We start from the raw sequence: 14,559 nt of genomic DNA, 5'->3' as shown, positions 1-14,559 counted from the left end.
GAAGCAGGGAAAAACATACTCTCCATATTTTAAAAAGCATACCACCAATGACAATCAAGTCAGCATTTGAGGAATTCCTAATGTAATCCTTGCCATCATAAAGGATTTCCCAGGACATAGATCAGGGATTACTCGGGACAAACAGAAAATAAGGTATCAAAGAAAAGAAAAGGCAAAGAAAAGCCTCTAAGAAAACCTGTTTCTGGAGTTGCCACTGTCCCCGACAATGGTACTTCCTCTTTCCATCAAATAATTGTTCACTGGAGCTGTTTTCTTATGACTCCTCCTTATGATAAGCAAAATTTTAAAGTCTGAAAAGGCACCCTAAATCAATGCATTTACTTCCTACCACTGTCCTCAAAAACAAAGAGAAATCACTGAGTTCCCAAAGATACATAAGTTGATTTCTAAAAGTTACATTTTTTTCTTTTTTTCTCTTTAAAATTAAAGAGGATGACTGTGTATTAGGTAAGCACTAAAGAAGCAATTTAGATTCAATTTCTCAGATTCAATCTCTCAGAGGAAATGGAGAGAGAAAGTAAACACAAAATGAAGGGAACAATGAAAAATATAAGCAATGTGGGCAGACATCTGATCAAGGGCAAGGCAAAAACAATAAACATGTACACTTTACTATGTGCCTGACCCACAAACATGGAGGTTTCTTTCTCTCTAAATGGTATTTCTATACCCTCAGAGAAATCAGAGCTATAAACACCAGACAACAAGTACAACTTCACGATGTGTTTTCTGAGGACCAGTTCAAATTCTAGAGTGAAATTCAGTCTTAATACACATAATCTCTCTAAAAAGACATAAGCAACCTCCACCACATATATCCTCCTTTACTATAGTCTTGATTATTAAGTTTCTGGGTCTTTCTCAGCTGCTGCTTTTTTTTTTTTTTTTTTTTATACTTTAAGTTCTAGGGTACATGTGCATAACATGCAAACATGTGCCATGTTGGTGTCTTGCACCCATTAACTCGTCATTTACATTAGGTATTTCTCCTAATGCTATCCCTCCCCACTCCCCCAATCCCACTACAGGCCCTGGTGTGTGATGTTCCCTTCCTGTGTCCAAGTGTTCTCATTGTTCAATTCCCACCTGAATGAGAACATGCGGTGTTTTGTTTTCTGTCCTTGCAAAAGTTTGCTCAGAATGATGGTTTCCAGCTTCATCCATGTCCCTACAAAGAACATGAACTCACTTTTTTTATGGCTGCATAGTATTCCATGGTGTATATGTGCCACATTTTCTTAATCCAGTCTATCATTGATGGACATTTGGGTTGTTTCCAAGTCTTTACTATTGTGAATAGTGCTGCAATAAACATACATGTGCATGTGTCTTTATAACAGCATGATTTATAATCCTTTGGGTATATACTCAGTAATGGGATTGCTGGGTCAAATGGTATTTCTAGTTCTAGATCCTTGAGGAATCGTCACATTGTCTTCTACAATGGTTGAACTAGTTTACAGTCCCACCAACAGTGTAAAAGTGTTCCTATTTCTCCACATCCTCTCCAGCACCTGTTGTTTCCTGACTTTTTAATGATCGCCATTCTAACTGGTGTGAGATGGTATCTCATTGTAGTTTTGATTTGCATTTCTCTGATGGCCAGTGATGATGAGCATGTTTTCATGTGTCTGTTGGCTGCATAAATGTCTTCTTTTGAGAAGTGTCTGTTCATATCCTTTGCCCACTTTTTGATGGGGTTGATTTTTTCTTGTAAATTTGTTCATCATCTTCTTCTATATACAAACCAAAATCTCTCCACTTAACTTCCCAACTTGAAACCTTTCAATGGTTTCCCACTGTCTATAAGAATAAGCCCTACTGTCCGAGCATAGCATACCAAAGTCTTTCGTGGCCTGCCCTGTTTCCTGCCTTCCTCCCCAGCATAATATGTATCATTACTTCCCAGTTATTGACTACTTTTTTTTTTTCAGACAGACTCTAGTTCTGTCGTTCAGGCTGGAGTGCAGTGGCACAATCTTGGCTCACTACAACCTCTGCCTCCCAGGTTCAAGTGATCATCCTGCCTCAGTCTCCCCAGTAGCTGAGACTACAGGCACACACCACCATGCCTGACTAATGTTTTGTATTTTTAGTAGAAATGGGGTTTCACCATGTTGGCCAGGCTGGTCTTGAACTCCTGACCTCAAGTGATCCATCCACCTTGGCCTCCCAAAGTGCTGGGATTACAGGCATGAGCCGCCGTGCCCAGCTCCCACTTACTACTTTTCACTAGTCATATCAAACTGTTGTAGTTCACTGCACATAAAGACATTTCATACCTCTGTGCCTTTACTTCCTATGTACTCACATCTGTCTAGAATATTCTTCCCTCACTGTCGCCAGATTAACTCAATCGTTTTCCAGGAAAGTACCCTCTTCCAGCAGACCTAAGTCCTCCTTCGTGTTCTCAGAGTATAAAGCAAATACTCAATCATCTTACTGAACATTTGCTATACTGCCAGGCACCGCTCTAGGCACTGGGGAGATGGCAAGGTACAAAACAGAGAAAGTCCCTACTCCTACAGAGCTTACAGTACCATGAGGGGAGATTGACAATATACAAGAAATGTAAGTCAGGTGTTGGTAAGTGACAAGAAAAATATGAACAAAAGGAGGCTAAGAGAATTATAGGAGACAGAGGTGTGCTATTTTAGACTGGGTGAGGAGAAAAGGAATCTCAGATAAGGTATCAGCGAGGGAGAGAATGAAGCAGGTAGCCTGGTGCATTCCAAACAGGGAACAAAGTGCAAAGGCCTGAGGAGGGAGTGTGCTTGATGTGTGTGAGGAAGAGTAAGGATAGTTTCTGTTTTTTGTCTGTTTTTTTAATTTGAGATGGAGTCTTGCTCTGTCACCCAGGTTGGAGTGCAGTGGTATGATCTCGGCTCACCACAACCTCTGCCTCCCGGGTTCAAGCGATTCTCCTGCCTCAGCCTCCCAAGTAGCTGGGAATACAGGTATGCACCACCATGCCCAGGTAATTATTTTTGTATTTTTAGTAGAGACGGGGGTCTCTCCATGGTGGTCAGGCTGGTCTCGAACTCCCGACCTCAGATGATCCGCCCGTCTTGGCCTCCCTAAGTGCTGGGATTACAGGCATGAGCCACCGCGCCCGGCCTCTGCTGTTTCTTTAAAAATCAACTTGAGTTCTTACAAACAGGCTGCTATGAGATGCACAGGCCTTAAGGGAGCAAGGGTGGACTCAGGGAGACTGGTCAGTAGGCTACTCCAATAACACAAGTAAGATATGATGAAGGATTTGGACTAAAGTTATAGGAAGCAGTAGTCAGATTCTATATATAGTTTTTGAAAGAAAAAAAAAAACAGACTAGATGTGGGGTATGAGAGAAAAAAAATCACAAATGACTCCAATGTTTCTTCCCTAAACAATTGGAATAAATGAAAAAAGGAGAAAAACTGGCAGAGCAGTAGATATGGCACAGGGGACCAGAGGTGAGGGAGGCAGGGTAGGGGAAAAGACAGGGTATCAAAATTTCAGTTTTGGATATATTAGGTTTAAACATCCAGACAGAGATACCAAGTAGGCAGTTGGAAATCACAGTCTGGAATTTAGGGGCAGATCACAGCTGGATGTATAAATCTGGCAGTTATTAGAATACAGAAAGCATTTAAAGCCTCAGGACTGGCTAAGTGTAGGGGATGAGTACAGAAGAGAAGAGGTCCAAGGACTAAGTCCTGGGGTAACTCAAGTTTTAGAGGTTGGGAACATGAAGAGGGCCCAGCAAAGGAAATATATGTCTAGCTTAGCTTCTTGAGAGTAGACACTACTGTTTTTGTCTCTTTATCTCCAGCTTGGAACCCAGTGCCTCTTGGTCCTTAGTAGGTATTCAGTAAATAAATTAAACTGCCTTTGAAACCCAGCTAGAATCTAGAGTTATTTCCTAGAAGTTCTCCTGGTAAGGCATGAGAGTCTAATAACTGAAATATGGCCAGCCCAGTAAGGACATCTTTCCAGCTACCTGCAGCACACACTGAACTTATTTGGAAACAGCATACCACACCACTGCTACAAAAGCCACTAAGAAACAAGGCCCAGATGAAGGCTTTAAAAGAAAAAAGTCTATTGAGTGGAAAAGCAAACAGTATGATGGTCAAAGGCCAAGAATCAGAAAACAGAGACTTTTCCTCTTCTGTTGTTTCACAAAGTAAATAAACATGAGACATATGACTGATTGTTCAGTTTTTTGTTAGTCCATTATTGCCATAAGCAGCTAGAGAGGCTAAACTTCCAGCTCTACCTATCAGTAGAAGGCAATAAAAAGGATAATTGGGCACCTATAAGAAATTATAAAGCTCTTAATAAGTATGTCTCCCTTCAGTCTCCTAAACATTTTACTCTTTTCATCATAAAAATTCAAATGATTCAGATTTTGCATTTCATCCTGGAATAGGGAAACAGATATGTGAATCTCTGGATCATCTTTAAAGTCTTCTATTGCCAAAATGACTAATCACATAGAAACAGATGTGTGTGAATAATCCAACTGACTCACAAAATAACTTTGCTACCATAAAGGACATTCAGCTGATCATGTCGGCTCTTTATTCATAACCTCAAAGACATTTTGAGTAACTTTTCTTACTTTATGTCAAAGTTAATTAGAGCCATTTCATGTTTAACTGACACGAGAGGAAAATGAAAGGAAGAAGAAAAGCTCAGGGAAGTGAACTAGGAAGGCTGTAGTGGAAGTTAGAATCTACAGGAAAACTGGCCGGGCGTGGTGGCTCACGCCTGTAATCCCAGCACTTTGGGAGGCCGAGGCGGGCGGATCACGAGGTCAGGAGATTGAGACCATCCTGGCTAACACGGTGAAACCCCGTCTCTACTAAAAATACAAAAAACTAGCCGGGCGAGGTGGCGGGCGCCTGTAGTCCCAGCTACTCGGAGGCTGAGGCAGGAGAATGGCGTGAACCCAGGAGGCGGAGCTTGCAGTGAGCCGAGATGGTGCCACTGCACTCCAGCCTGGTGACAGAGCGAGACTCCGTCTCAAAAAAAAAAAAAAAAAAAAAAAAAAAAGAATCTACAGGAAAATTGAGTTGAACACTGATCACTGATTTCTTTAAAAATTTCATTAAATGAAAAGGAATGTTTTCTCCAAATAAATGGATACCTCCATCCTACCTGGAAAGTAAAGCTCAATTTTATAAGAGACACTGAATGATGTAGAGGGTCAAATTCCACCTTTTACTAACTATACACAGTACTATGTGCTATTCACTGACATTTTACAGAGAGATTATGGGTATAATTTGGAAGAGAAAGAGATAAGTATAATACTAATACTCTGTATATATATAGCTATTCCATAACAAATACATACTTCATAACAAATGCATTTTAATGCAACTCCTCTGCTGTTATTCGCCACTCACTCTGGCCATCAGCATGAATACTATTATAGTTCCTTTTTAAAAGCCTAATAGTTCCCGGTATACTGCAAGGGCTCAAAAGACATTTGCTGTGTGAATGGGTAATTCCACAGGGGACTTGTATGAACAACTACTAAGGAACTGGTACTATAGTAGATATATGCCAACTTTGGCTATCCAGCATCTGAATGCCCTTCTGACTGTTAGAAAACCAAAGATAGGTGAGACGCTGGAACCACTTCCTACTATACAAACTGAAGAGGAGTAGATATTCTCTTTCTCCATTCCTTGGAAGCTAGAACATGGGAAGCTGATATAAGACTGTCTAACCGTAACTGGGATTTTAAAGCTTCAGGAGTAATGCAAGGACACAAGGTCTAACAGAGATTATTCACAAGAGATACAGAAAAGCAAAGAAGTCAAAAGCATGGCTTTAAGTGTCTGAGGGCAATGAAGAAAAGCTCAGGGAAGCGAACTAGTAAAATGACTAATGTAAAATGACCAGTGTCAGAAGCATGTTGTTTGTATAGTGAGATAACAGAAACCTTGCCTGTACCTTGCTTCCCATCAATCCTGCTCAAACTTGAAATTTTCTGATCTTTTCTATTCTGTAGGCCACACAATATTCATTATTCTTTTACTAAATTCCTCTTCTACTTTGGTTGGCCAGAATTGATTTCTGTTGTTTGTACTAAGAAATTGGTACCAAGGAGTGGATTACAGGCAATAGTTCCTCAGGTAAGTAAGCACAATTTAGGATTGGTTTCTGGTCTAGAAGAGGCCAGTAAATATCCTATTAGTGTTAAAGGGATTCTGTAAGCCCTTGACATGGAGTAATGAAATAATTATCACCTGTGGTCACATGGACTGTTTTAGAGAGTGCTGTACTGTGCTGGTGATTTAGAGAGTGCTGTTGAGAACAGAACAATATGCGGGGCATGAAGAATTCAAAACTCTGAGGTAGAACATCTGCTGTTCTGAGGATACAAAATAGCTTAAATAAAGAAAATGTTAAGGTCAAATCCCCATAAACTAGGCTTTAGGCACAGACTGAAATGCAGGTACTGTTAAGAAAATGATCTTTTTTCTCTTACAAAAATAGAGCTGATGTAACCAGAAAAACAAATGCACAGGGTTTGATGCTCTAGGTTGCTGAATTACAAGTCACTTAAATTTGCATACATATTGATACTATTACATATACAATGGAGAATTGATTAGAAAACAAAAAGAAGGAGAATTAGAATGGAGGTATACAGGAGGATTCTGACATGAGTAAGAGTATCCTAAATCTCTAATTCTCACTTAGGCCCCCCTTGCTAACTGGGTAGCCCCTCCTCCCCTGTCAAATGAAACTGATCTTTTCTTGCTTACAAAGGCAGTAAAATCCCCCTGCCTGAGAGAATTTTCTTCCAAGAATAAACTTATTCCTCATTCGCTCTGCTCTACTAGCTCAGATAACAGCATGCTCAGTAGGGTTAATTACAAAACACCAAAAGAATTGCAAGGCTTTAGTTATTTATATGGAAAAACACATAGAAAATAAGTATGTGCCAGGCACGTTGGCTCACGTCTGTAATCCCAGCACTTTGGGAGGCTGAGGTGGGCGGATCACGAGGTCAGGAGATCGAGACCATCCTGGCTAACATGGTGAAACCCCTTCTCTACTAAAAATACAAAAAAATTAGCCGGGCGTTGTGACGGGCGCCTGTAGTACCAGCTACTCAGGAGGTTGAGGCAGGAGAATGGAGTGAACCCGGGAGGCAGAGCTTGCAGTGAGCCAAGAACACACCACTGCCCTCCAGCCTGGGTGACAGAGCAAGACTTCGCCACAAAAAAAAAAAAAAAAAGAAAAGAAAAAGAAAAAAGAAAGAAAATAAGTATGATAATGGAGATCATTATTATTATTATTGTGTCACTCATGTCCTACCTCTTCTCCATTACAAATCCTAAAAGGACCCAGAAGATACTTCCTACTCTAAGACCTTGAAAATATAGTAGGAAGTAGAGCACCCATACATCTGAAAACACTTTATAGGTCAGGGATGCAGATAAGAGACACTGAAATCAGGTTGCCCATTTCAATTTAATGAAGGATGGGAGAAACCAAGCAGTGGCATTGAACCACTAGTGCATGGGAAAGTAGGTATAATCACATAAATAGCAAGGCCAGAACAGCAAGTAAAATAGTCCGAATGCATGAATCTTTTGCAATAGCTAATTGGTCATGGAGTCTTTAGGATTAGAATAAACAGGTGGTCTATGAATCCGTTTCAACAAAAGCACTGAAGCAAAAGCAATACCACTTCCCTAAAAGGAAACAGAAAGACATTGCACCACCAAAAACTGGATGATGATTCCTTATCATATTCCCATTTAACTCTTCAGTAAGTATGCATCTTGAAGAACAAAAGTGATACCAGTTGTTCTTTGTCAGAGCAGACAGGTCTGCAAACTCAAGGGTAAATGTGAAAAACACAATACAGCTCATGATTACATCCAGTGACTAACTTGCAAAACTCTTATTTCATATTTCTAGGTTTAGAAGCTTTAGAACCCGAGAGGCACGTCTGCACTAGTGCTACAACAATTATTCCAACTGGAAGCTGAGACTTCCAAGTACTGAATTTAAGTTCTACAAATTACTAGGAAAAGTCATCCCCTACCCACAATCCCCACTTAAAAATCAGCTTGTCAGCTAAGATAAGTAATCTTGACTGTCAAGGAGAAATGCAAGAGGGGTAATATACGAGTGTGGATGGAACCCTGGTGGTATCTGCTGGTATTACCAGGCCTAGTGGTAAAAAGTAATCTAAGACTACTAAAACCCAACACAAGTAAAACTACCAAGAGTGTAGATTTTACCAGAAAAGACTGAGATCCACCCCTCTCCCCCAACAAAGAGGTACAGAACACTGTCCAACAAAGTCATCTGCAGGCAAAGTTAGTTGCAAGCAAAGAAACAAAGGCAAATAATGGAAGAGGGAAGTCGTAAATACCAATTATAGCCCCAGTGTAGAAAAATGAGAGCATCAGTCCACATGTATATTTTGTTCTTTCCTGTTTCATGTAATTGTTTGTGAACTTTAACTAACTTTCCTTTTCTTTCTTCTCTATTTTTCCCATTATTCTGTAAACAGTATATACCAGGGTAGTTAAGTTTACAACTGAATCAACAGATTTAAAGATATGGAAATAAAGGATAAATGAATACCACCCAAAGATCCAAGACTGGGAACTAGATGCAGCAATTCATAAGACTTAGGTTATGTCATTTAAGGAGAGAGAAATGTATTTTCATTTGTGCAAGGAATGCATTAGGGAAGATAAGAATAATTTTTAAAAATGTAGTAATTTTTAAAAATGGGGAAAATGTATGTGTAGATATTGAAGAGTCCTAATAGAAGACAGTAATACACACTATTTGTTTTTCTGAATTGTTCCTATTTGAGGGAAAGTCCCAAGATCAGAGGAAACAAGATTTTACCCCACCTGCAGAAGCTAAAATGGAGCAGATAATCCACCTCCCTATATCTTGAGATGGGGTGTGAGTACATGTCCTAAACATAGCCAGTTGGTCCCATGCAGATTTTTGATTCTTGGGGAATGAAGTAAAGGTGTGTGAGAAAACCCATTAGAATATGAGCTCCATGAAGGTAGGAACTTTGTTCACTTCTACTAACCGCACCTACAACACTGCTAGTCACATGGTAAGTACTTAGTAAATATTTTTTAAATGGAGAAAAAAAAGGACAGTGAGAGATTATTTTCAGCACTCATGAGGGAATAAAAAGTCCAATGATGTAGCTGCTAGTGTCCAGTGGTAAAGTCCAGCATGCGGTGTCTAGAGATGACACTGCCAGCAGCAATATATGAAGCACAACAAGAGTTCATACTGTATCTATCCTTGACTCCCTTGGTTCCTGTCTAAAGCTGGTTCTCCATCCTACCTAACAATTCTTTTCTTTTCCCAATAGTCTTTCAATAAATTCCTCTCCTGACTAAAGTTAATCAAAACCGGTTTCTATGACTCCCATTCAAGAATACCAACTAGTACAGAAGTATAAATGCACTTAGAATAATTATACCATCAGGGACAGAAAACAATTCACTGTACAGTTAGGTGCCACATGAAGACATTTTGGTCAACAGTGGACCACACATACAACAGTGGTCCCATAAGATTATAATGCAGCTGAAAAATTCCTGTCACCTAGTGACATCTTAGCATCGTAACATAACATATCACTCAAGCATTTGAGTGATGCTGGTATAAACAAACTTACTACACTACTGTATAAATGTATAGCACATAAAATTATTTACAGTACATAATACTTGACAATCAATGACTATGTTACTGGCTTGTGGACTTATTATACTATTTATCGTTATTTCAGAGTGTACTCCTACTTATAAGAAAAAGAAATTAACTGTAAAACAGCCTCAGGCAGGTCTTTCAGGAGGTATTCCAGAGGAAGGCACCGCTATCACAGGAGACAAAGACTCCATATATGTCCTGCCCCTGACAACCTTCTAGTGAGAACAGATGTGAAGGTGGAAGATACTGATATTGATCCTGACATCAGGATCAGGACAGTGGTTTGTATGTGTTTGTGGCTTCATTTTCAATTAAAAAAAAGTTTAAAAAGTAGAAAAATAAAATAAAATTTAAAAAATAAAAACGCTTATATAATAAAAATATAAACAAACAAAATGCTTTTGTACAGTTGTACGATGTGTTTATATTTTAAGCTAGGTGTTATTATGTGAGTCAAAACGTTTTAAAAAATTAGAAAGCTTATAAAGTAAAAAGGTTAAACTAAGCTAAGGTTGATTTACTATTAAAGAAAGAAAAAAATTGTATAAATGTAGTATAGCCTAAGTGTACAGTGTTGATAAAGTCTATAGTAGTGTACAGTAATGTCCTAGGCCTCCACATTCACTCACCACTCACTCACTGATTCTTCCACAGCAAACTCCAGTCCTGCAAGATTTTCATGGTAAGTGCCTTGGACAAGTATAGCAGTTTTTATCTTTTATACCATATCATCACTATACCTGTTGTATGTTTAGATGTATTTAGATACACAAATACTTACCATTGTGTTACAATATTCATTACAGTCACATGCAGTACAGGTTTACAGCCTAAGAGTAATAGGCTGTACCATATAGCCTAGGTGTGTAGTAGGCTATACCACCTAGGTTTGTGTAGGTATACTCTATGATGTTCGCAACATAAAATCACCTAACGATAAATTTCTCAGAACATGTCCTTGTCATTAAGCAATGGATGACTGTAGGTACATATGCATGTATGTATGTACATGTATATATATGTATACGTGTGTGTCTGTCTATATACAAAAAACCTTTTGTAGTAGACTAGAAGTTAAATAAACTGTGATGACAGACTTATGCTCAAAGCTATTTTATTTATCTAACAAATCCATTAATATGTTAGATTAGACCAAATGAAACCAGATATTAAAGCATTTTTTATCTAAAAAAAATTTCATCTGGTTTAACCTAATATACCTAGGTTGTGTTAAATGATAAAGTAGTATCTATTTTCCCCTACTTAGTTGTTCTCAGATAGTTTTTTAAAGTTACCTTAAAAATCTTACTTAATTTATCTAATATTCTTAAATGCTTAGCTTTAAAACGCTACTAATAATACCACAAAATCTTGTTATATGGCACTGATTGAGACTTATAGAATGTTAACCCCCTTAAAATCTATAAACAAGAAACAACTTTGGGGGAAAAATAGACACATTCAATAAGAATGAATTAGAATCACAGAATGAATTAAAGTCACAGGCATTTTGTAACCAAAAGAACAACTAATGTGACTGACATTCAGGCTGTTTGTCTAAAACTCCTCCAGTCAAATGGGTATTCATATTACCCTTAAAGTCATTAAGGAAGAAAAGCGCATAACTTTTCCAGTAACCAATTCTAGTTACCAATACCCAGAAACCTGTTTTGGGGGTAATTTTTTTCTTGTATGTTTGCCCATATCGTACCTGCTACATTTCCTTTTACATTTACAGAATTAAAGTTAGTTCCTCATTAGACAACATTTATTAACTCTTCATATATTTAAAGTTAATTACTAATTTAGCCCTCAGCATTTCTCTTTATATTCACCATCCTAATTCCTTTAATATTTCCTCAAGAGTCTATTTTCTAGTCCTTTTCTCATATTCATATTCTGTGAACTTACTGCACATTTGCCAAATCTTCCTAACCGGAGAACTTAGTATATCCTAAAAGCAGATCCAACATGAATGAACAGACTAATCTGAGGGGTAGGTAAAAATGTACCCCAAAAAAGAAGATCAAAAAGGAATCAATGATACGGAGTATGCAGCAGGAGCTACTGGAATTGTCAAATACCCCATCATTCTTAATACAGGTGCAAAGCTAAAAGAAATATGCTGTAGAAAACGAGATAAAATAGGTTTGCTCTTGTGTTTCTTCCTTTTCTTTTTTTTTTTTTTTTTTTTTTTTTTTTTTTGAGACGGAGTCTCGCTCTGTAGCCCAGGCTGGAGTGCAGTGGCCGGATCTCAGCTCACTGCAAGCTCCGCCTCCCGGGTTCACGCCATTCTCCGGCCTCAGCCTCCCGAGTAGCTGGGACTACAGGCGCTGCCACCTCGCCCGGCTATTTTTTGTATTTCTTAGTAGAGACGGGGTTTCACCGTGTTAGCCAGGATGGTCTCGATCTCCTGACCTCGTGATCCGCCCATCTCGGCCTCCCAAAGTGCTGGGATTACAGGCTTGAGCCACCGCGCCCGGCCTCTTCCTTTTCTTTAAAAAATTTTTTTAACAAAGTTCTCTAAGAAGGGTCCAATAACAAATGATTACATTTTGCTCTAACACAAGAGTTCTTAACTGTCATCACCACGCTCTAAAGTGTTTGGCCAATGAGGAATTTTTTACCTGAATGGCACTTCTTCCTGTGGAACATCCACATAGTAACGAATAAAAAATCTCTCAGAATCTTCTCGTTCACCATCAGTAACAACGCTGCCATTAAGTTTGGATACTGATGGCAATCTATAAGTTAAAACCAAAATAAAGACGTATTTTAAGATACTTATATATTTAGCTTTAGAAAGAAACTAATTGGCTTGTGGGCCAGTCTCATTTTCTTGAAAGGACACATTTGATGTAGTTCCATTTGTATACAACTACTGACATGAACTAAAGTGGTCTAAACTGAAAAGACAAAAAAAATTGAATTTGACTTTCACGTGACACTGAACTTTCATAATCATACCTCCCCTTTCAAAACAAGATTCTAGGCAGCACTGTCCAACTTAGATTAATATAATGAAGCCACATATGTAATTTTAAATTCTTTAATGGCCACATTTTTAAAAAATAAAAATTAAACACATGAAATTAATTTTAATATTTCATTTAACCCAATGTATCCAGAATATATAAACATTTCAACATGTAATCAATATTTTTAAATGAGCTAATTTACATTTTTAGCCATATAAAGTATTTGAAATCCAGTATTTATTTTACCCTTATAGCACATTTCAATTCAGACAAGACATATTTCAAGTACTCATAGCTACACATAGCTAATGGCTGTCATATTAAACAGCCTAGTCTAGAGAGTAGTCAGTAAAACTGGGTTATATAATTCAAGAATTAACTTATTATATTTGCAAAAGAATTGTGTAAAGAAAATAAAGCACAAGACCTACTGCAAGACGTATTCTTCTTCAAAGAAAAGTATGCTCACATTTATTTCTTCAGAAAGATATTAATGTGTACGTTAACAACTACAAAGCAGTAAGGATCTGCTACGCATTAGCTTGTCACAAAGATCAACAACCTGTTTAAAGAACCACTCTTCTTTAGAGAACCTTAAAGCCTACAGTTCCCCTTTCAAAACTAGTATGTATAGTATAAAAAGAGAAAAAAAGCAAAGCTCTATGGCCCTTGCATTTTAGCCCAAATCTTATTTCTGCTAAAGGTTCATACAAAAATAAATACTCATGGGAAATTCCCAATTATGTGGAGGCAGCGGCTGAGACACAAAAGGTAAGGGGAGTTAGAGAGAAGATAATAATGGTGGTCATATTTAAGTCAATCTACATTCAAGAAGAAAATGCAGATGCTGCTCTCTTAAGTTTTCCACGAATGAAACAGTCCAAGTTTCAGGAATTTGCGATCTGAATAATCAATACGTTAACAGAGAAAATAAGGACAACCATAATAGAAATGATTCCCTACTGTACGTACTTTTACTTTGTGACCCCAAACAGGACTTCAAATATTCTAAGTATTAAAAAGCATAAAAACAGATTTGTAGAGAAATTTTTCAGTGGTGTCAGCAGCCCAACTACATTTCATGTTTTCCTCATCATACTGCTCGCATTCCTTTTCAGCAGGATTTGGAGCTACAGAGGCAGCTCCTTCAAGCACAGTCTGCTCAAAGGATGAATAAATTCATAGTGCACTCCCACTAAATAGTGCATTATTCCTTTAATGAAACAATAAGGCCTCACAAAAATAAAGCAAAACAATCAGGACAACAGACCTGGCTATTACCAATTTCCTTCGCTCCTCAGTGGTATAAGGCTGCAGAAGAGGAATTCCTAACAATCTCACTTCTTCCAGTTTGGGAAATGAATTTAGCTTATCAATGTCTTCCCAGGACTGCAAACCTAATTTGAGAAATATATTAAGTAAATCCAGAGATGCACACAAAGAAGAAAAGAAGCATAGCAAAAATATTAGCTCAATAACTTCTGAAATGTTAAAAATGATCATAAACTAAATGGTCTGAAAGTTTTCTTTATCCAAGGCAAGAGTAGAACATAGTTAAAACCACAAAAACTTCCCCATAGCCTCTCCCACCTCTGTGATCCAGGGGTTAAGAAAGAAGAGCGTTATTGTCTAACATCCTCTCATCTACTCATTTTCTACCAAAATGACTTATAAAGAGGGGTTACTGGTAGTCTCATCAATAAGCAGGATGTATGCCATGATTACATAATTTAAAGAAAGCTATGTGACCAACTCATTTCATTCAAATATAGACTCATGGAATAAAACTATTGATCAGAGTTGATACTGACATACTCAAATTTTTACCTGAAAAATTCTAAAATGAGG

At 38.0% G+C, this 14,559-nt stretch overlaps 1 protein-coding gene across 5 annotated transcripts in view; it reads right to left on the bottom strand.

Moving 5' to 3' along the window:
- Window positions 1-14,559, bottom strand: part of LOC126936555 (tubulin-specific chaperone cofactor E-like protein) — a 168,303-nt gene that overhangs the window by 119,312 nt on the left and 34,432 nt on the right. For all 5 annotated transcript variants that reach the window (XM_050759295.1, XM_050759291.1, XM_050759292.1 and 2 more), the window contains 2 exons: window positions 13,982-14,108; window positions 12,361-12,477 (listed from right to left, as the gene is read on the bottom strand). In XM_050759295.1, the coding sequence (XP_050615252.1) occupies window positions 12,361-12,477; window positions 13,982-14,108 (244 nt within the window). The remainder of the gene's footprint in view (window positions 1-12,360; window positions 12,478-13,981; window positions 14,109-14,559) is intronic.

Source organism: Macaca thibetana, chromosome 14 (genome assembly GCF_024542745.1).
Source record: "Macaca thibetana thibetana isolate TM-01 chromosome 14, ASM2454274v1, whole genome shotgun sequence".
Taxonomy (NCBI): Eukaryota; Metazoa; Chordata; class Mammalia; order Primates; family Cercopithecidae; genus Macaca; species Macaca thibetana.
The sequence above is the reverse complement of the archived record's forward strand: the minus strand, read 5'-3'. Positions and strand labels throughout refer to the sequence as shown.